Source organism: Chiloscyllium punctatum, chromosome 34 (genome assembly GCF_047496795.1).
Source record: "Chiloscyllium punctatum isolate Juve2018m chromosome 34, sChiPun1.3, whole genome shotgun sequence".
In the NCBI taxonomy this organism is placed as follows: domain Eukaryota; kingdom Metazoa; phylum Chordata; class Chondrichthyes; order Orectolobiformes; family Hemiscylliidae; genus Chiloscyllium; species Chiloscyllium punctatum.
The window spans coordinates 47493767-47515653 of NC_092772.1; the positions used below are offsets into that span (position 1 = coordinate 47493767).

The following is a 21887-nucleotide window of genomic DNA, read 5'->3' on the forward strand; positions in this document are numbered from 1 at the left end:
TCTCTCTCCCTCCCCCCTCTCTCTCCCCCCTCCCTCCTCTCTCTCTCCCTCCTCTCCCTCTCCCTCCTCTCTCTCTCCCTCCTCTCTCTCCCCTCTGTCTCTCTCCACCCTTTCTCCATCTGTCCCCCTCTCCTCCCTCTCTATCCTTCTCTGCCTCTCTCTCCCCTCCATTCTCTCTCACTCCTTTTCTTCCTCTCTCTCTCTCTCTCTCTCTCTCCCTCCTCTTCTCTCTCCATCTGTCCCTCTCTCACCATCATTCTCTCTCGCTCTCTGTGTCGCTTCTCCTTCCTAGGTCTCCTTCCTGCTGACCAACGCACTGACCAGGAGACGCAGGCGAGCTGCTGAAGACTTTGGGAATGAGTTGTACCGAGAGTTGGCGCACACCTCAGGGGGTCTGGCAGTGGTCAGCCAGAGGCAGGACATCTTTGAGCTGACCTCCATCATCGATGACACAGCCCACCCAGAACTGGTAACCCCCCCAGGGCACAAACAGGCTCAAGGGGAAGGTGGGGAGGGGGGGGGGGGGGGGGTGATGGGGTTGCAGGGAAGGGATGGGGGTGGTTTGGGGGTGAGGGTTGTGGGGGTAGTAATGCAGGTCGGGATTGGGGTGAAAAGGGGGATCCGACCTTACGATGGACAATGAGGGCTCACCCAGTTGAATAGCTGCGCCCGAAATGAAGGAAAGCCAGGAGGAGGGCACATGGGAAGGGCGTTGGTTGGCGGAGGTGCGGCTAAAACGATGGACACAGGCAGGGAGTCAGGGGTCAGGCCTGGGCAGCAGGCCCAGGGTCAGAGGTCAGAGGTCAGAGTTGACAGGCTGACCGTGTCCTAGGTCACCGTTCTCCAGCGGGAAAGCAATCCAGATTTCCGTGACAACGTTTACATCTTCCCGGTCGATGGGACCCTCAGGAACGTCACCATCTACATCTCTGGGAGACCAGCGTTGTTCCGGATCACCCAGCCGGGAGGTAAGGACAGAACCACCCCCTCACCATCCCCATCACCCCACTCCCCAACCCCGTCACGCCCTCCCTATCCCCATCACCCCCTCCCTATCCCCATCACCCCCTCCCTATCCCCATCACCCCCTCCCTATCCCCATCACCCCCTCCCTATCCCCATCACCCCCTCCCTATCCCCATCACCCCCTCCCTATCCCCATCACCCCCTCCCTATCCCCATGACCCCCCTCCCTATCCCCATCACCCCCTCCCTATCCCCATCACCCCCCTCCCTATCCCCATCACCCCCTCCCTATCCCCATCACCCCCTCCCTATCCCCATCACCCCCTCCCTATCCCCATCACCCCCTCCCTATCCCCGTCACCCCCTCCCTATCCCCATGACCCCCTCCCCAACCCCGTCGCCCCCTCCCTATCCCCATCACCCCCTCCCTATCCCCATCACCCCCTCCCTATCCCCATCACCCCCTCCCTATCCCCGTCACCCCCTCCCTATCCCCATGACCCCCCTCCCTATCCCCATGACCCCCTCCCCAACCCCGTCGCCCCCTCCCTATCCCCATCACCCCCTCCCTATCCCCATCACCCCCTCCCTATCCCCATCACCCCCTCCCTATCCCCATCACCCCCTCCCTATCCCCGTCACACCCTCCCTATCCCCATCACGCCCTCCCTATCCCCATCACCCCCTCCCTATCCCCATCACCCCCCTCCCTATCCCCATCACCCCCCTCCCTATCCCCATCACCCCCTCCCTATCCCCGTCACCCCCCTCCCTATCCCCATCACCCCCTCCCTATCCCCATCACCCCCTCCCTATCCCCATCACCCCCTCCCTATCCCCATCACCCCCTCCCTATCCCCATCACCCCCCTCCCCATCCCCATCACCCCCTCCCCTATCCCCATCACCCCCCTCCCTATCCCCCATCACCCCCTCCCTATCCCCGTCACACCCTCCCTATCCCATCACGCCCTCCCTATCCCCATCACCCCCCTCCCTATCCCCATCACCCCCCCTCCCTATCCCCGTCACCCCCCTCCCTATCCCCATCACCCCCTCCCTATCCCCATCACCCCCTCCCTATCCCCATCACCCCCCTCCCTATCCCCGTCACCCCCTCCCTATCCCCATCACCCCCCCTCCCCAACCCCCGTCACTCCCTCCCTATCCCCATCACCCCCTCCCTATCCCCATCACCCCCCTCCCTATCCCCATCACCCCCTCCCTATCCCCGTCACCCCCCTCCCTATCTCCGTCACACCCTCCCTATCCCCATCACCCCCTCCCTATCCCCATCACCCCCTCACCATCCCCATCACCCCCCTCCCTATCCCCATCACCCCCCTCCCTATCCCCGTCACCCCCTCCCTATCCCCATCACCCCCCTCCCTATCCCCATCACCCCTCCCAATCCCCGTCACCCTCTCCCTATCCCCATCACCCCCTCCCTATCCCCGTCACCCCCCTCCCTATCCCCATCACCCCCTCCCTATCCCCGTCACCCCCTCCCTATCCCCATCACCCCCTCCCTATCCCCATCACCCCCTCCCTATCCCCGTCACCCCCTCCCTATCCCCATCACCCCTCCCAATCCCCGTCACCCTCTCCCTATCCCCATCACCCCCTCCCTATCCCCGTCACCCCCCTCCCTATCCCCGTTACCCCCTCCCTATCCCCATCACCCCCTCCCTATCCCCATCACCCCCTCCCTATCCCCATCACCCCCTCCCTATCCCCATCACCCCCTCCCTATCCCCATCACCCCCTCCCTATCCCCATCACCCCCTCCCTATCCCCATCACCCCCTCCCTATCCCCATCACCCCCTCCCTATCCCCATCACCCCCTCCCTATCCCCGTCACCCCCTCCCTATCCCCATCACCCCTCCCAATCCCCGTCACCCTCTCCCTATCCCCATCACCCCCTCCCTATCCCCATCACCCCCCTCCCTATCCCCGTTACCCCCTCCCTATCCCCATCACCCCCTCCCTATCCCCATCACCCCCTCCCTATCCCCATCACCCCCTCCCTATCCCCATCACCCCCTCCCTATCCCCATCACCCCCTCCCTATCCCCATCACCCCCTCCCTATCCCCATCACCCCCTCCCTATCCCCGTCACCCCCTCCACTATACCTATCTCCCCCCCAACCTTGTCACGGGCTCCCATCACTGCCCCCCACCTCACCAACCCCATCACCCCCTCCCCCTTGCCCGCTCCCCATCCCCGTCACCCCGTACCCCTCCCTGTCACCCCCTCACCAACCTCATCACCCCATACCCCATTACCGTCAGACCCTTCCGATTCCCGTCATCGCCTCCCCATCCCCGTCAACCCCCAAACCCCGTCACACACTCCCGATCCCCATCATTCCCCCCCATTCCCATCACTGCCTCCAGCCCCCACACCCCCTCCCTATCACTGAAAAACCTCCAGCCCTGACACCCCCTCTCTATCTCAGTAACCTCCTCCAAAATAGAGTTACACAGTGAGTGACCCTTACCCTGCTGAATAAACCCTGACTCTGTACGGTTACACAGTGAGTGACCCTTACCCTGCTGAATAAACCCTGACTCTGTACGGTTACACAGTGAGTGACCCTTACCCTGCTGAATAAACCCTGACTCTGTACGGTTACACAGTGAGTGACCCTTACCCTGCTGAATAAACCCTGACTCCGTACGGTTACACAGTGAGTGACCCTTACCCTGCTGAATAAACCCTGACTCCGTACGGTTACACAGTGAGTGACCCTTACCCTGCTGAATAAACCCTGACTCTATACGGTTACACAGTGAGTGACCCTTACCCTGCTGAATAAACACTGACTCTGTACAATTACACAGTGAGTGACCCTTACCCTGCTGAATAAACCCTGACTCTGTACGGTTACACAGTGAGTGACCCTTACCCTGCTGAATAAACCCTGACTCTGTACAGTTACACAGTGAGTGACCCTGACCCTGCTGAATAAACCCTGACTCTATACGGTTACACAGTGAGTGACCCTTACCCTGCTGAATAAACCCTGACTCTGTACGGTTACACAGTGAGTGACCCTTACCCTGCTGAATAAACCCTGACTCTGTACGGTTACACAGTGAGTGACCCTTACCCTGCTGAATAAACACTGACTCTGTACGGTTACACAGTGAGTGACCCTTACCCTGCTGAATAAACCCTGACTCCGTACGGTTACACAGTGAGTGACCCTTACCCTGCTGAATAAACACTGACTCTGTACGGTTACACAGTGAGTGACCCTTACCCTGCTGAATAAACCCTGACTCTATACGGTTACACAGTGAGTGACCCTTACCCTGCTGAATAAACACTGACTCTGTACAGTTACACAGTGAGTGACCCTTACCCTGCTGAATAAACCCTGACTCTGTACGGTTACACAGTGAGTGACCCTTACCCTGCTGAATAAACACTGACTCTGTACAGTTACACAGTGAGTGACCCTTACCCTGCTGAATAAACACTGACTCTGTACAGTTACACAGTGAGTGACCCTTACCCTGCTGAATAAACCCTGACTCTGTACGGTTACACAGTGAGTGACCCTTACCCTGCTGAATAAACCCTGACTCTGTACAGTGACACAGTGAGTGACCCTTACCCTGCTGAATAAACACTAACTCTGTACGGTTACACAGTGAGTGACCCTTACCCTGCTGAATAAACCCTGACTCTGTACAGTGACACAGTGAGTGACCCTTACCCTGCTGAATAAACACTGACTCTGTACGGTTACACAGTGAGTGACCCTGACCATGCTGAATAAACCCTGACTCTGTACGGTTACACAGTGAGTGACCTTTACCCTGCTGAATAAACCCTGACTCTGTACAGTTACACAGTGAGTGACCCTTACCCTGCTGAATAAACCCTGACTCTGTACGGTTACACAGTGAGTGACCCTTACCCTGCTGAATAAACACTGACTCTGTACGGGTACACAGTGAGTGACCCTGACCCTGCTGAATAAACCCTGACTCTGTACGGTTTCACAGTGAGTGACCTTTACCCTGCTGAATAAACCCTGACTCTGTACAGTTACACAGTGAGTGACCCTTACCCTGCTGAATAAACACTGACTCTGTACGGTTACACAGTGAGTGACCCTTACCCTGCTGAATAAACCCTGACTCTGTACAGTGGCACAGTGAGTGACCCTTACCCTGCTGAATAAACACTGACTCTGTACGGTTACACAGTGAGTGACCCTTACCCTGCTGAATAAAAACTGACTCTGTACAGTTACACAGTGAGTGACCCTTACCCTGCTGAATAAACACTGACTCTGTACAGTTACACAGTGAGTGACCCTTACCCTGCTGAATAAACACTGGCTCTGCACAGTTACACAGTGAGTGACCCTTACCCTGCTGAATAAACCCTGACTCTGTACGGTTACACAGTGAGTGACCCTGACCCTGCTGAATAAACACTGACTCTGTACAGTTACACAGTGAGTGACCCTTACCCTGCTGAATAAACCCTGACTCTGTACGGTTACACAGTGAGTGACCCTTACCCTGCTGAATAAACCCTGACTCTGTACGGTTACACAGTGAGTGACCCTTACCCTGCTGAATAAACCCTGACTCTGTACGGTTACACAGTGAGTGACCCTTACCCTGCTGAATAAACCCTGACTCTGTACGGTTACACAGTGAGTGACCCTTACCCTGCTGAATAAACCCTGACTCCGTACGGTTACACAGTGAGTGACCCTTACCCTGCTGAATAAACCCTGACTCTGTACGGTTACACAATGAGTGACCCTTACCCTGCTGAATAAACCCTGACTCTATACGGTTACACAGTGAGTGACCCTTACCCTGCTGAATAAACACTGACTCTGTACAGTTACACAGTGAGTGACCCTTACCCTGCTGAATAAACGCTGACTCTGTACAGTGACACAGTGAGTGACCCTTACCCTGCTGAATAAACCCTGACTCTGTACAGTTACACAGTGAGTGACCCTGACCCTGCTGAATAAACCCTGACTCTATACGGTTACACAGTGAGTGACCCTTACCCTGCTGAATAAACCCTGACTCTGTACGGTTACACAGTGAGTGACCCTTACCCTGCTGAATAAACCCTGACTCTGTACAGTGACACAGTGAGTGACCCTTACCCTGCTGAATAAACACTGACTCTGTACGGTTACACAGTGAGTGACCCTGACCCTGCTGAATAAACCCTGACTCTGTACGGTTACACAGTGAGTGACCCTTACCCTGCTGAATAAACACTGACTCTGTACAGTTACACAGTGAGTGACCCTTACCCTGCTGAATAAACACTGGCTCTGCACAGTTACACAGTGAGTGACCCTTACCCTGCTGAATAAACCCTGACTCTGTACGGTTACACAGTGAGTGACCCTTAACCTGCTGAATAAACACTGACTCTGTACGGTTACACAGTGAGTGACCCTTACCCTGCTGAATAAACACTGACTCTGTACGGTTACACAGTGAGTGACCCTTACCCTGCTGAATAAACATTGACTCTGTACGGTTACACAGTGAGTGACGCTTACCCTGCTGAATAAACCCTGACTCTGTACAGTTACACAGTGACCCTTACCCTGCTGAATAAACACTGACTCTGTACGGTTACACAGTGAGTGACCCTTACCCTGCTGAATAAACCCTGACTCTGTACAGTTACACAGTGAGTGACCCTTACCCTGCTGAATAAACACTGACTCTGTACGGTTACACAGTGACCCTTACCCTGCTGAATATACACTGACTCTGTACGGTTACACAGTGAGTGACCCTTACCCTGCTGAATAAACACTGACTCTGTACGGTTACACAGTGAGTGACCCTTACCCTGCTGTATAAACACTGACTCTGTACAGTTACACAGTGAGTGACCCTTACCCTGCTGAATAAACACTGACTCTGTACGGTTACACAGTGAGTGACCCTTACCCTGCTGAATAAACCCTGACTCTGTACGGTTACACAGTGAGTGACCCTTACCCTGCTGAATAAACCCTGACTCTGTACGGTTACACAGTGAGTGACCCTTACCCTGCTGAATAAACACTGACTCTGTACGGTTACACAGTGAGTGACCCTTACCCTGCTGAATAAACCCTGACTCTGTACGGTTACACAGTGAGTGACCCTTACCCTGCTGAATAAACCCTGACTGTGTACGGTTACACAGTGAGTGACCCTTACCCTGCTGAATAAACACTGACTCTGTACAGTTACACAGTGAGTGACCCTTACCCTGCTGAATAAACACTGACTCTGTACGGTTACACAGTGAGTGACCCTTACCCTGCTGAATAAACCGTGACTCTGTACGGTTACACAGTGACCCTTACCCTGCTTAATAAACCCTGACTCTGTACGGTTACACAGTGAGTGACCCTTCCCCTGCTAATTAAACACTGACTCTGTACAGTTACACAGTGAGTGACCCTTACCCTGCTGAATAAACACTGACTCTGTACAGTTACACAGTGAGTGACCCTTACCCTGCTGAATAAACACTGACTCTGTACAGTTACACAGTGAGTGACCCTTACCCTGCTGAATAAACTCTGACTCTGTACGGTTACACAGTGAGTGACCCTTCCCCTGCTGAATAAACCCTGACTCTGTACGGTAACACAGTGAGTGACCCTTACCCTGCTGAATAAATCCTGACTCTGTACGGTTACACAGTGAGTGACCCTTACCCTGCTGAATAAACACTGACTCTGTACGGTTACACAGTGAGTGACCCTTACCCTGCTGAATAAACCGTGACTCTGTACGGTTACACAGTGACCCTTACCCTGCTGATTAAACACTGACTCTGTACAGTTACTCAGTGAGTGACCCTTACCCTGCTGAATAAACACTGACTCTGTACAGTTACACAGTGAGTGACCCTTACCCTGCTGAATAAACACTGACTCTGTACAGTTACACAGTGAGTGACCCTTACCCTGCTGAATAAACACTGACTCTGTACGGTTACACAGTGAGTGACCCTTCCCCTGCTGAATAAACACGGACTCTGTACAGTTACACAGTGAGTGACCCTTACCCTGCTGAATAAACATTGACTCTGTACGGTTACACAGTGAGTGACCCTTACCCTGCTGAATAAACACTGACTCTGTACGGTTACACAGTGAGTGACCCTTACCCTGCTGAATAAACACTGACTCTGTACAGTTACACAGTGAGTGACCCTTACCCTGCTGAATAAACCCTGACTCTGTACAGTTACACAGTGAGTGACCCTTACCCTGCTGAATAAACCCTGACTCTGTACGGTTACACAGTGACCCTTACCCTGCTGAATAAACACTGACTCAGTACGGTTACACAGTGAGTGACCCTTACCCTGCTGAATAAACCCTGACTCTGTACAGTTACACAGTGAGTGACCCTTACCCTGCTGAATAAACACTGACTCTGTACGGTTACACAGTGAGTGACCCTTACCCTGCTGAATAAACCCAGACTCTGTACAGTTACACAGTGAGTGACCCTTACCCTGCTGAATAAACACTGACTCTGTACGGTTACACAGTGAGTGACCCTTACCCTGCTGAATAAACACTGACTCTGTACGGTTACACAGTGAGTGACCCTTAACCTGCTGAATAAACACTGACTCTGTACGGTTACACAGTGAGTGACCCTTACCCTGCTGAATAAACCCTGACTCTGTACGGTTACACAGTGAGTGACCCTTACCCTGCTGAATAAACCCTGACTCTGTACGGTAACACAGTGAGTGACCCTTACCCTGCTGAATAAATCCTGACTCTGTACGGTTACACAGTGAGTGACCCTTACCCTGCTGAATAAACCCTGACTCTGTACGGTTACACAGTGAGTGACCCTTACCCTGCTGAATAAACACTGACTCTGTACAGTTACACAGTGAGTGACCCTTACCCTGCTGAATGAACACTGACTCTGTACGGTTACACAGTGAGTGACCCTTACCCTGCTGAATAAACACTGACTCTGTACGGTTACACAGTGAGTGACCCTTACCCTGCTGAATGAACCCTGACTCTGTCCGGTTACACAGTGAGTGACCCTTGCCCTGCTGAATAAACCCTGACTCTGTACGGTTACACCGTGAGTGACCCTTCCCCTGCTGAATAAACACTGACTCTGTACAGTTACACAGTGAGTGACCCTTACCCTGCTAAATAAACATTGACTCTATACGGTTACACCGTGAGTGACCCTTACCCTGCTGAATAAACCCTGACTCTGTACAGTTACACAGTGAGTGACCCTTACCCTGCTGAATAAACCCTGACTCTGTACAGTTACACAGTGAGTGACCCTTACCCTGCTGAATAAACACTGACTGTGTACGGTTACACAGTGAGTGACCCATACCCTGCTGAATAAACCCTGACTCTGTACGGTTACACAGTGAGTGACCCTTACCCTGCTGAATAAACACTGACTCTGTTCGGTTACACCGTGAGTGACCCTTCCCCTGCTGAATAAACACTGACTCTGTACAGTTACAGAGGGAGTGACCCTTACCCTGCTGAATAAACACTGACTCTGTACGGTTACACAGTGAGTGACCCTTACCCTGCTGAATAAACACTGACTCTGTACAGTTACAGAGGGAGTGACCCTTCCCCTGCTGAATAAACACTGACTCTGTACAGTTACAGAGGGAGTGACCCTTACCCTGCTGAATAAACACTGACTCTGTACGGTTACACAGTGAGTGACCCTTACCCTGCTGAATAAACCCTGAGTCTATACGGTTACACAGTGAGTGACCCTTACCCTGCTGAATAAACACTGACTCTGTACGGTTACACAGTGAGTGACCCTTACCCTGCTGAATAAACACTGACTCTGTACGGGTACACAGTGAGTGACCCTGACCCTGCTGAATAAACCCTGACTCTGTACGGTTTCACAGTGAGTGACCTTTACCCTGCTGAATAAACCCTGACTCTGTACAGTTACACAGTGAGTGACCCTTACCCTGCTGAATAAACACTGACTCTGTACGGTTACACAGTGAGTGACCCTTACCCTGCTGAATAAACCCTGACTCTGTACAGTGGCACAGTGAGTGACCCTTACCCTGCTGAATAAACACTGACTCTGTACGGTTACACAGTGAGTGACCCTTACCCTGCTGAATAAAAACTGACTCTGTACAGTTACACAGTGAGTGACCCTTACCCTGCTGAATAAACACTGACTCTGTACAGTTACACAGTGAGTGACCCTTACCCTGCTGAATAAACACTGGCTCTGCACAGTTACACAGTGAGTGACCCTTACCCTGCTGAATAAACCCTGACTCTGTACGGTTACACAGTGAGTGACCCTGACCCTGCTGAATAAACACTGACTCTGTACAGTTACACAGTGAGTGACCCTTACCCTGCTGAATAAACCCTGACTCTGTACGGTTACACAGTGAGTGACCCTTACCCTGCTGAATAAACCCTGACTCTGTACGGTTACACAGTGAGTGACCCTTACCCTGCTGAATAAACCCTGACTCTGTACGGTTACACAGTGAGTGACCCTTACCCTGCTGAATAAACCCTGACTCTGTACGGTTACACAGTGAGTGACCCTTACCCTGCTGAATAAACCCTGACTCCGTACGGTTACACAGTGAGTGACCCTTACCCTGCTGAATAAACCCTGACTCTGTACGGTTACACAGTGAGTGACCCTTACCCTGCTGAATAAACCCTGACTCTATACGGTTACACAGTGAGTGACCCTTACCCTGCTGAATAAACACTGACTCTGTACAGTTACACAGTGAGTGACCCTTACCCTGCTGAATAAACCCTGACTCTGTACGGTTACACAGTGAGTGACCCTTACCCTGCTGAATAAACCCTGACTCTGTACAGTTACACAGTGAGTGACCCTGACCCTGCTGAATAAACCCTGACTCTATACGGTTACACAGTGAGTGACCCTTACCCTGCTGAATAAACCCTGACTCTGTACGGTTACACAGTGAGTGACCCTTACCCTGCTGAATAAACCCTGACTCTGTACAGTGACACAGTGAGTGACCCTTACCCTTCTGAATAAACACTGACTCTGTACGGTTACACAGTGAGTGACCCTGACCCTGCTGAATAAACCCTGACTCTGTACGGTTACACAGTGAGTGACCCTTACCCTGCTGAATAAACACTGACTCTGTACAGTTACACAGTGAGTGACCCTTACCCTGCTGAATAAACACTGGCTCTGCACAGTTACACAGTGAGTGACCCTTACCCTGCTGAATAAACCCTGACTCTGTACGGTTACACAGTGAGTGACCCTTAACCTGCTGAATAAACACTGACTCTGTACGGTTACACAGTGAGTGACCCTTACCCTGCTGAATAAACACTGACTCTGTACGGTTACACAGTGAGTGACCCTTACCCTGCTGAATAAACATTGACTCTGTACGGTTACACAGTGAGTGACGCTTACCCTGCTGAATAAACCCTGACTCTGTACAGTTACACAGTGACCCTTACCCTGCTGAATAAACACTGACTCTGTACGGTTACACAGTGAGTGACCCTTACCCTGCTGAATAAACCCTGACTCTGTACAGTTACACAGTGAGTGACCCTTACCCTGCTGAATAAACACTGACTCTGTACGGTTACACAGTGACCCTTACCCTGCTGAATATACACTGACTCTGTACGGTTACACAGTGAGTGACCCTTACCCTGCTGAATAAACACTGACTCTGTACGGTTACACAGTGAGTGACCCTTACCCTGCTGTATAAACACTGACTCTGTACAGTTACACAGTGAGTGACCCTTACCCTGCTGAATAAACACTGACTCTGTACGGTTACACAGTGAGTGACCCTTACCCTGCTGAATAAACCCTGACTCTGTACGGTTACACAGTGAGTGACCCTTACCCTGCTGAATAAACCCTGACTCTGTACGGTTACACAGTGAGTGACCCTTACCCTGCTGAATAAACACTGACTCTGTACGGTTACACAGTGAGTGACCCTTACCCTGCTGAATAAACCCTGACTCTGTACGGTTACACAGTGAGTGACCCTTACCCTGCTGAATAAACCCTGACTGTGTACGGTTACACAGTGAGTGACCCTTACCCTGCTGAATAAACACTGACTCTGTACAGTTACACAGTGAGTGACCCTTACCCTGCTGAATAAACACTGACTCTGTACGGTTACACAGTGAGTGACCCTTACCCTGCTGAATAAACCGTGACTCTGTACGGTTACACAGTGACCCTTACCCTGCTTAATAAACCCTGACTCTGTACGGTTACACAGTGAGTGACCCTTCCCCTGCTGATTAAACACTGACTCTGTACAGTTACACAGTGAGTGACCCTTACCCTGCTGAATAAACACTGACTCTGTACAGTTACACAGTGAGTGACCCTTACCCTGCTGAATAAACACTGACTCTGTACAGTTACACAGTGAGTGACCCTTACCCTGCTGAATAAACACTGACTCTGTACGGTTACACAGTGAGTGACCCTTCCCCTGCTGAATAAACCCTGACTCTGTACGGTAACACAGTGAGTGACCCTTACCCTGCTGAATAAATCCTGACTCTGTACGGTTACACAGTGAGTGACCCTTACCCTGCTGAATAAACACTGACTCTGTACGGTTACACAGTGAGTGACCCTTACCCTGCTGAATAAACCGTGACTCTGTACGGTTACACAGTGACCCTTACCCTGCTGATTAAACACTGACTCTGTACAGTTACTCAGTGAGTGACCCTTACCCTGCTGAATAAACACTGACTCTGTACAGTTACACAGTGAGTGACCCTTACCCTGCTGAATAAACACTGACTCTGTACAGTTACACAGTGAGTGACCCTTACCCTGCTGAATAAACACTGACTCTGTACGGTTACACAGTGAGTGACCCTTCCCCTGCTGAATAAACACGGACTCTGTACAGTTACACAGTGAGTGACCCTTACCCTGCTGAATAAACATTGACTCTGTACGGTTACACAGTGAGTGACCCTTACCCTGCTGAATAAACACTGACTCTGTACGGTTACACAGTGAGTGACCCTTACCCTGCTGAATAAACACTGACTCTGTACAGTTACACAGTGAGTGACCCTTACCCTGCTGAATAAACCCTGACTCTGTACAGTTACACAGTGAGTGACCCTTACCCTGCTGAATAAACCCTGACTCTGTACGGTTACACAGTGACCCTTACCCTGCTGAATAAACACTGACTCAGTACGGTTACACAGTGAGTGACCCTTACCCTGCTGAATAAACCCTGACTCTGTACAGTTACACAGTGAGTGACCCTTACCCTGCTGAATAAACACTGACTCTGTACGGTTACACAGTGAGTGACCCTTACCCTGCTGAATAAACCCAGACTCTGTACAGTTACACAGTGAGTGACCCTTACCCTGCTGAATAAACACTGACTCTGTACGGTTACACAGTGAGTGACCCTTACCCTGCTGAATAAACACTGACTCTGTACGGTTACACAGTGAGTGACCCTTAACCTGCTGAATAAACACTGACTCTGTACGGTTACACCGTGAGTGACCCTTCCCCTGCTGAATAAACCCTGACTCTGTACGGTAACACAGTGAGTGACCCTTAACCTGCTGAATAAACACTGACTCTGTACGGTTACACCGTGAGTGACCCTTACCCTGCTGAATAAACCCTGACTCTGTACGGTAACACAGTGAGTGACCCTTACCCTGCTGAATAAATCCTGACTCTGTACGGTTACACAGTGAGTGACCCTTACCCTGCTGAATAAACCCTGACTCTGTACGGTTACACAGTGAGTGACCCTTACCCTGCTGAATAAACACTGACTCTGTACAGTTACACAGTGAGTGACCCTTACCCTGCTGAATGAACACTGACTCTGTACGGTTACACAGTGAGTGACCCTTACCCTGCTGAATAAACACTGACTCTGTACGGTTACACAGTGAGTGACCCTTACCCTGCTGAATGAACCCTGACTCTGTCCGGTTACACAGTGAGTGACCCTTGCCCTGCTGAATAAACCCTGACTCTGTACGGTTACACCGTGAGTGACCCTTCCCCTGCTGAATAAACACTGACTCTGTACAGTTACACAGTGAGTGACCCTTACCCTGCTAAATAAACATTGACTCTATACGGTTACACCGTGAGTGACCCTTACCCTGCTGAATAAACCCTGACTCTGTACAGTTACACAGTGAGTGACCCTTACCCTGCTGAATAAACCCTGACTCTGTACAGTTACACAGTGAGTGACCCTTACCCTGCTGAATAAACACTGACTCTGTACGGTTACACAGTGAGTGACCCATACCCTGCTGAATAAACCCTGACTCTGTACGGTTACACAGTGAGTGACCCTTACCCTGCTGAATAAACACTGACTCTGTTCGGTTACACCGTGAGTGACCCTTCCCCTGCTGAATAAACACTGACTCTGTACAGTTACAGAGGGAGTGACCCTTACCCTGCTGAATAAACACTGACTCTGTACGGTTACACAGTGAGTGACCCTTACCCTGCTGAATAAACACTGACTCTGTACAGTTACAGAGGGAGTGACCCTTCCCCTGCTGAATAAACACTGACTCTGTACAGTTACAGAGGGAGTGACCCTTACCCTGCTGAATAAACACTGACTCTGTACGGTTACACAGTGAGTGACCCTTACCCTGCTGAATAAACCCTGAGTCTATACGGTTACACAGTGAGTGACCCTTACCCTGCTGAATAAACACTGACTCTGTACAGTTACACAGTGAGTGACCCTTACCCTGCTGAATAAACCCTGACTCTGTACGGTTACACAGTGAGTGACCCTTACCCTGCTGAATAAACACTGACTCTGTACAGTTACACAGTGAGTGACCCTTACCCTGCTGAATAAACACTGACTCTGTACAGTTACACAGTGAGTGACCCTTACCCTGCTAAATAAACCCTGACTCTGCACGGTTACACAGTGAGTGACCCTTACCCTGCTGAATAAACCCTGACTCTGTACAGTGACACAGTGAGTGACCCTTACCCTGCTGAATAAACACTAACTCTGTACGGTTACACAGTGAGTGACCCTTACCCTGCTGAATAAACCCTGACTCTGTACAGTGACACAGTGAGTGACCCTTACCCTGCTGAATAAACACTGACTCTGTACGGTTACACAGTGAGTGACCCTGACCCTGCTGAATAAACCCTGACTCTGTACGGTTACACAGTGAGTGACCCTTACCCTGCTGAATAAACACTGACTCTGTACAGTTACACAGTGAGTGACCCTTACCCTGCTAAATAAACCCTGACTCTGTACGGTTACACAGTGAGTGACCCTTACCCTGCTGAATAAACCCTGACTCTGTACAGTGACACAGTGAGTGACCCTTACCCTGCTGAATAAACACTAACTCTGTACGGTTACACAGTGAGTGACCCTTACCCTGCTGAATAAACACTGACTCTGTACAGTGACACAGTGAGTGACCCTTACCCTGCTGAATAAACACTGACTCTGTACGGTTACACAGTGAGTGACCCTAACCCTGCTGAATAAACCCTGACTCTGTACGGTTACACAGTGAGTGACTTTTACCCTGCTGAATAAACCCTGACTCTGTACAGTTACACAGTGAGTGACCCTTACCCTGCTGAATAAACCCTGACTCTGTACGGTTACACAGTGAGTGACCCTTACCCTGCTGAATAAACACTGACTCTGTACGGTTACACAGTGAGTGACCCTTACCCTGCTGAATAAACACTGACTCTGTACGGTTTCACAGTGAGTGACCTTTACCCTGCTGAATAAACCCTGACTCTGTACAGTTACACAGTGAGTGACCCTTACCCTGCTGAATAAACCCTGACTCTGTACGGTTACACAGTGAGTGACGCTTACCCTGCTGAATAAACCCTGACTCTGTACAGTTACACAGTGACCCTGACCCTGCTGAATAAACACTGACTCTGTACGGTTACACAGTGAGTGACCCTTACCCTGCTGAATAAACCCTGACTCTGTACAGTTACACAGTGAGTGACCCTTACCCTGCTGAATAAACACTGACTCTGTACGGTTACACAGTGAGTGACCCATACCCTGCTGAATAAACCCTGACTCTGTACGGTTACACAGTGAGTGACCCTTCCCCTGCTGAATAAACACTGACTCTGTACAGTTACACAGTGAGTGACCCTTACCCTGCTAAATAAACATTGACTCTATACGGTTACACAGTGAGTGACCCTTACCCTGCTGAATAAACACTGACTCTGTACAGTTACACAGTGAGTGACCCTTACCCTGCTGAATAAACCCTGACTCTGTACAGTTACACAGTGAGTGACCCTTACCCTGCTGAATAAACACTGACTCTGTACGGTTACACAGTGAGTGACCCATACCCTGCTGAATAAACCCTGACTCTGTACGGTTACACAGTGAGTGACCCTTACCCTGCTGAATAAACACTGACTCTGTTCGGTTACACCGTGAGTGACCCTTCCCCTGCTGAATAAACACTGACTCTGTACAGTTACAGAGGGAGTGACCCTTACCCTGCTGAATAAACACTGACTCTGTACGGTTACACAGTGAGTGACCCTTACCCTGCTGAATAAACCCTGACTCTATACGGTTACACAGTGAGTGACCCTTACCCTGCTGAATATACACTGACTCTGTACGGTTACACAGTGAGTGACCCTTACCCTGCTGAATAAACACTGACTCTGTACGGTTACACAGTGAGTGACCCTTACCCTGCTGTATAAACACTGACTCTGTACAGTTACACAGTGAGTGACCCTTACCCTGCTGAATAAACACTGACTCTGTACGGTTACACAGTGAGTGACCCTTACCCTGCTGAATAAACACTGACTCTGTACAGTTACACAGTGAGTGACCCTTACCCTGCTAAATAAACCCTGACTCTGTACGGTTACACAGTGAGTGACCCTTACCCTGCTGAATAAACCCTGACTCTGTACGGTTACACAGTGAGTGACCCTTACCCTGCTGAATAAACCCTGACTCTGTACAGTGACACAGTGAGTGACCCTTACCCTGCTGAATAAACACTAACTCTGTACGGTTACACAGTGAGTGACCCTTACCCTGCTGAATAAACCCTGACTCTGTACAGTGACACAGTGAGTGACCCTTACCCTGCTGAATAAACACTGACTCTGTACGGTTACACAGTAAGTGACCCTGACCCTGCTGAATAAACCCTGACTCTGTACGGTTACACAGTGAGTGACCTTTACCCTGCTGAATAAACCCTGACTCTGTACAGTTACACAGTGAGTGACCCTTACCCTGCTGAATAAACCCTGACTCTGTACGGTTACACAGTGAGTGACCCTTACCCTGCTGAATAAACACTGACTCTGTACGGTTACACAGTGAGTGACCCTGACCCTGCTGCATAAACCCTGACTCTGTACGGTTTCACAGTGAGTGACCTTTACCCTGCTGAATAAACCCTGACTCTGTACAGTTACACAGTGAGTGACCCTTACCCTGCTGAATAAACCCTGACTCTGTACGGTTACACAGTGAGTGACGCTTACGCTGCTGAATAAACCCTGACTCTGTACAGTTACACAGTGACCCTGACCCTGCTGAATAAACACTGACTCTGTACGGTTACACAGTGAGTGACCCTTCCCCTGCTGAATAAACCCTGACTCTGTACAGTTACACAGTGAGTGACCCTTACCCTGCTGAATAAACACTGACTCTGTACGGTTACACAGTGACCCTTACCCTGCTGAATATACACTGACTCTGTACGGTTACACAGTGAGTGACCCTTACCCTGCTGAATAAACACTGACTCTGTACGGTTACACAGTGAGTGACCCTTACCCTGCTGTATAAACACTGACTCTGTACAGTTACACAGTGAGTGACCCTTACCCTGCTGAATAAACACTGACTCTGTACGGTTACACAGTGAGTGACCCTTACCCTGCTGAATAAACCCTGACTCTGTACGGTTACACAGTGAGTGACCCTTACCCTGCTGAATAAACCCTGACTCTGTACGGTTACACAGTGAGTGACCCTTACCCTGCTGAATAAACACTGACTCTGTACAGTTACACAGTGAGTGACCCTTACCCTGCTGAATAAACCCTGACTCTGTACGGTTACACAGTGAGTGACCCTTACCCTGCTGAATAAACCCTGACTGTGTACGGTTACACAGTGAGTGACCCTTACCCTGCTGAATAAACACTGACTCTGTACAGTTACACAGTGAGTGACCCTTACCCTGCTGAATAAACACTGACTCTGTACGGTTACACAGTGAGTGACCCTTACCCTGCTGAATAAACCGTGACTCTGTACGGTTACACAGTGACCCTTACCCTGCTTAATAAACCCTGACTCTGTACGGTTACACAGTGAGTGACCCTTCCCCTGCTGATTAAACACTGACTCTGTGCAGTTACACAGTGAGTGACCCTTACCCTGCTGAATAAACACTGACTCTGTACAGTTACACAGTGAGTGACCCTTACCCTGCTGAATAAACACTGACTCTGTACAGTTACACAGTGAGTGACCCTTACCCTGCTGAATAAACACTGACTCTGTACGGTTACACAGTGAGTGACCCTTCCCCTGCTGAATAAACCCTGACTCTGTACGGTAACACAGTGAGTGACCCTTACCCTGCTGAATAAATCCTGACTCTGTACGGTTACACAGTGAGTGACCCTTACCCTGCTGAATAAACACTGACTCTGTACGGTTACACAGTGAGTGACCCTTACCCTGCTGAATAAACACTGACTCTGTACGGTTACACAGTGAGTGACCCATACCCTGCTGAATAAACCCTGACTCTGTACGGTTACACAGTGAGTGACCCTTACCCTGCTGAATAAACACTGACTCTGTTCGGTTACACCGTGAGTGACCCTTCCCCTGCTGAATAAACACTGACTCTGTACAGTTACAGAGGGAGTGACCCTTACCCTGCTGAATAAACACTGACTCTGTACGGTTACACAGTGAGTGACCCTTACCCTGCTGAATAAACACTGACTCTGTACAGTTACAGAGGGAGTGACCCTTCCCCTGCTGAATAAACACTGACTCTGTACAGTTACAGAGGGAGTGACCCTTACCCTGCTGAATAAACACTGACTCTGTACGGTTACACAGTGAGTGACCCTTACCCTGCTGAATAAACCCTGAGTCTATACGGTTACACAGTGAGTGACCCTTACCCTGCTGAATAAACACTGACTCTGTACAGTTACACAGTGAGTGACCCTTACCCTGCTGAATAAACCCTGACTCTGTACGGTTACACAGTGAGTGACCCTTACCCTGCTGAATAAACACTGACTCTGTACAGTTACACAGTGAGTGACCCTTACCCTGCTGAATAAACACTGACTCTGTACAGTTACACAGTGAGTGACCCTTACCCTGCTAAATAAACCCTGACTCTGCACGGTTACACAGTGAGTGACCCTTACCCTGCTGAATAAACCCTGACTCTGTACAGTGACACAGTGAGTGACCCTTACCCTGCTGAATAAACACTAACTCTGTACGGTTACACAGTGAGTGACCCTTACCCTGCTGAATAAACCCTGACTCTGTACAGTGACACAGTGAGTGACCCTTACCCTGCTGAATAAACACTGACTCTGTACGGTTACACAGTGAGTGACCCTGACCCTGCTGAATAAACCCTGACTCTGTACGGTTACACAGTGAGTGACCCTTACCCTGCTGAATAAACACTGACTCTGTACAGTTACACAGTGAGTGACCCTTACCCTGCTAAATAAACCCTGACTCTGTACGGTTACACAGTGAGTGACCCTTACCCTGCTGAATAAACCCTGACTCTGTACAGTGACACAGTGAGTGACCCTTACCCTGCTGAATAAACACTAACTCTGTACGGTTACACAGTGAGTGACCCTTACCCTGCTGAATAAACACTGACTCTGTACAGTGACACAGTGAGTGACCCTTACCCTGCTGAATAAACACTGACTCTGTACGGTTACACAGTGAGTGACCCTGACCCTGCTGAATAAACCCTGACTCTGTACGGTTACACAGTGAGTGACTTTTACCCTGCTGAATAAACCCTGACTCTGTACAGTTACACAGTGAGTGACCCTTACCCTGCTGAATAAACCCTGACTCTGTACGGTTACACAGTGAGTGACCCTTACCCTGCTGAATAAACACTGACTCTGTACGGTTACACAGTGAGTGACCCTTACCCTGCTGAATAAAAACTGACTCTGTACGGTTTCACAGTGAGTGACCTTTACCCTGCTGAATAAACCCTGACTCTGTACAGTGACACAGTGAGTGACCCTTACCCTGCTGAATAAACACTGACTCTGTACGGTTACACAGTGAGTGACCCTGACCCTGCTGAATAAACCCTGACTCTGTACGGTTACACAGTGAGTGACTTTTACCCTGCTGAATAAACCCTGACTCTGTACAGTTACACAGTGAGTGACCCTTACCCTGCTGAATAAACACTGACTCTGTACAGTTACACAGTGACCCTGACCCTGCTGAATAAACACTGACTCTGTACGGTTACACAGTGAGTGACCCTTACCCTGCTGAATAAACACTGACTCTGTACAGTTACACAGTGAGTGACCCTTACCCTGCTGAATAAACACTGACTCTGTACGGTTACACAGTGAGTGACCCTTACCCTGCTGAATAAACACTGACTCTGTACAGTTACACAGTGAGTGACCCTTACCCTGCTGAATAAACACTGACTCTGTACGGTTACACAGTGAGTGACCCTTACCCTGCTGAATAAACACTGACTCTGTACGGTTACACAGTGAGTGACCCTTACCCTGCTGAATGAACCCTGACTCTGTCCGGTTACACAGTGAGTGACCCTTGCCCTGCTGAATAAACCCTGACTCTGTACGGTTACACCGTGAGTGACCCTTACCCTGCTGAATAAACCCTGACTCTGTACGGTTACACAGTGAGAGACCCTTACCCTGCTGAATAAACCCTGACTCTGTACGGTTACACAGTGAGAAACCCTTACCCTGCTGAATAAACCCTGACTCTGTACGGTTACACAGTGAGTGACCCTTACCCTGCTGAATAAACCCTGACTCTGTACGGTTACACAGTTAGTGACCCTTACCCTGCTGAATAAACCCTGACTCTGTACGGTTACACAGTGAGTGACCCTTCCCCTGCTGAATAAACACTGACTCTGTACAGTTACACAGTGAGTGACCCTTACCCTGCTAAATAAACATTGACTCTATACGGTTACACAGTGAGTGACCCTTACCCTGCTGAATAAACACTGACTCTGTACAGTTACACAGTGAGTGACCCTTACCCTGCTGAATAAACCCTGACTCTGTACAGTTACACAGTGAGTGACCCTTACCCTGCTGAATAAACACTGACTCTGTACGGTTACACAGTGAGTGACCCATACCCTGCTGAATAAACCCTGACTCTGTACGGTTACACAGTGAGTGACCCTTACCCTGCTGAATAAACACTGACTCTGTTCGGTTACACCGTGAGTGACCCTTCCCCTGCTGAATAAACACTGACTCTGTACAGTTACAGAGGGAGTGACCCTTACCCTGCTGAATAAACACTGACTCTGTACGGTTACACAGTGAGTGACCCTTACCCTGCTGAATAAACCCTGACTCTATACGGTTACACAGTGAGTGACCCTTACCCTGCTGAATATACACTGACTCTGTACGGTTACACAGTGAGTGACCCTTACCCTGCTGAATAAACACTGACTCTGTACGGTTACACAGTGAGTGACCCTTACCCTGCTGTATAAACAC

General features: G+C 50.1%; 1 protein-coding gene across 1 annotated transcript in view; it reads left to right on the forward strand.

Moving 5' to 3' along the window:
• LOC140458742 (von Willebrand factor A domain-containing protein 7-like) overlaps window positions 1–21887 on the forward strand; it is a 153598-nt gene that overhangs the window by 21754 nt on the left and 109957 nt on the right. The window contains exons 2-3 of the mRNA XM_072553400.1: window positions 293–469; window positions 833–968. Of these exons, the coding sequence (XP_072409501.1) occupies window positions 293–469; window positions 833–968 (313 nt within the window). The remainder of the gene's footprint in view (window positions 1–292; window positions 470–832; window positions 969–21887) is intronic.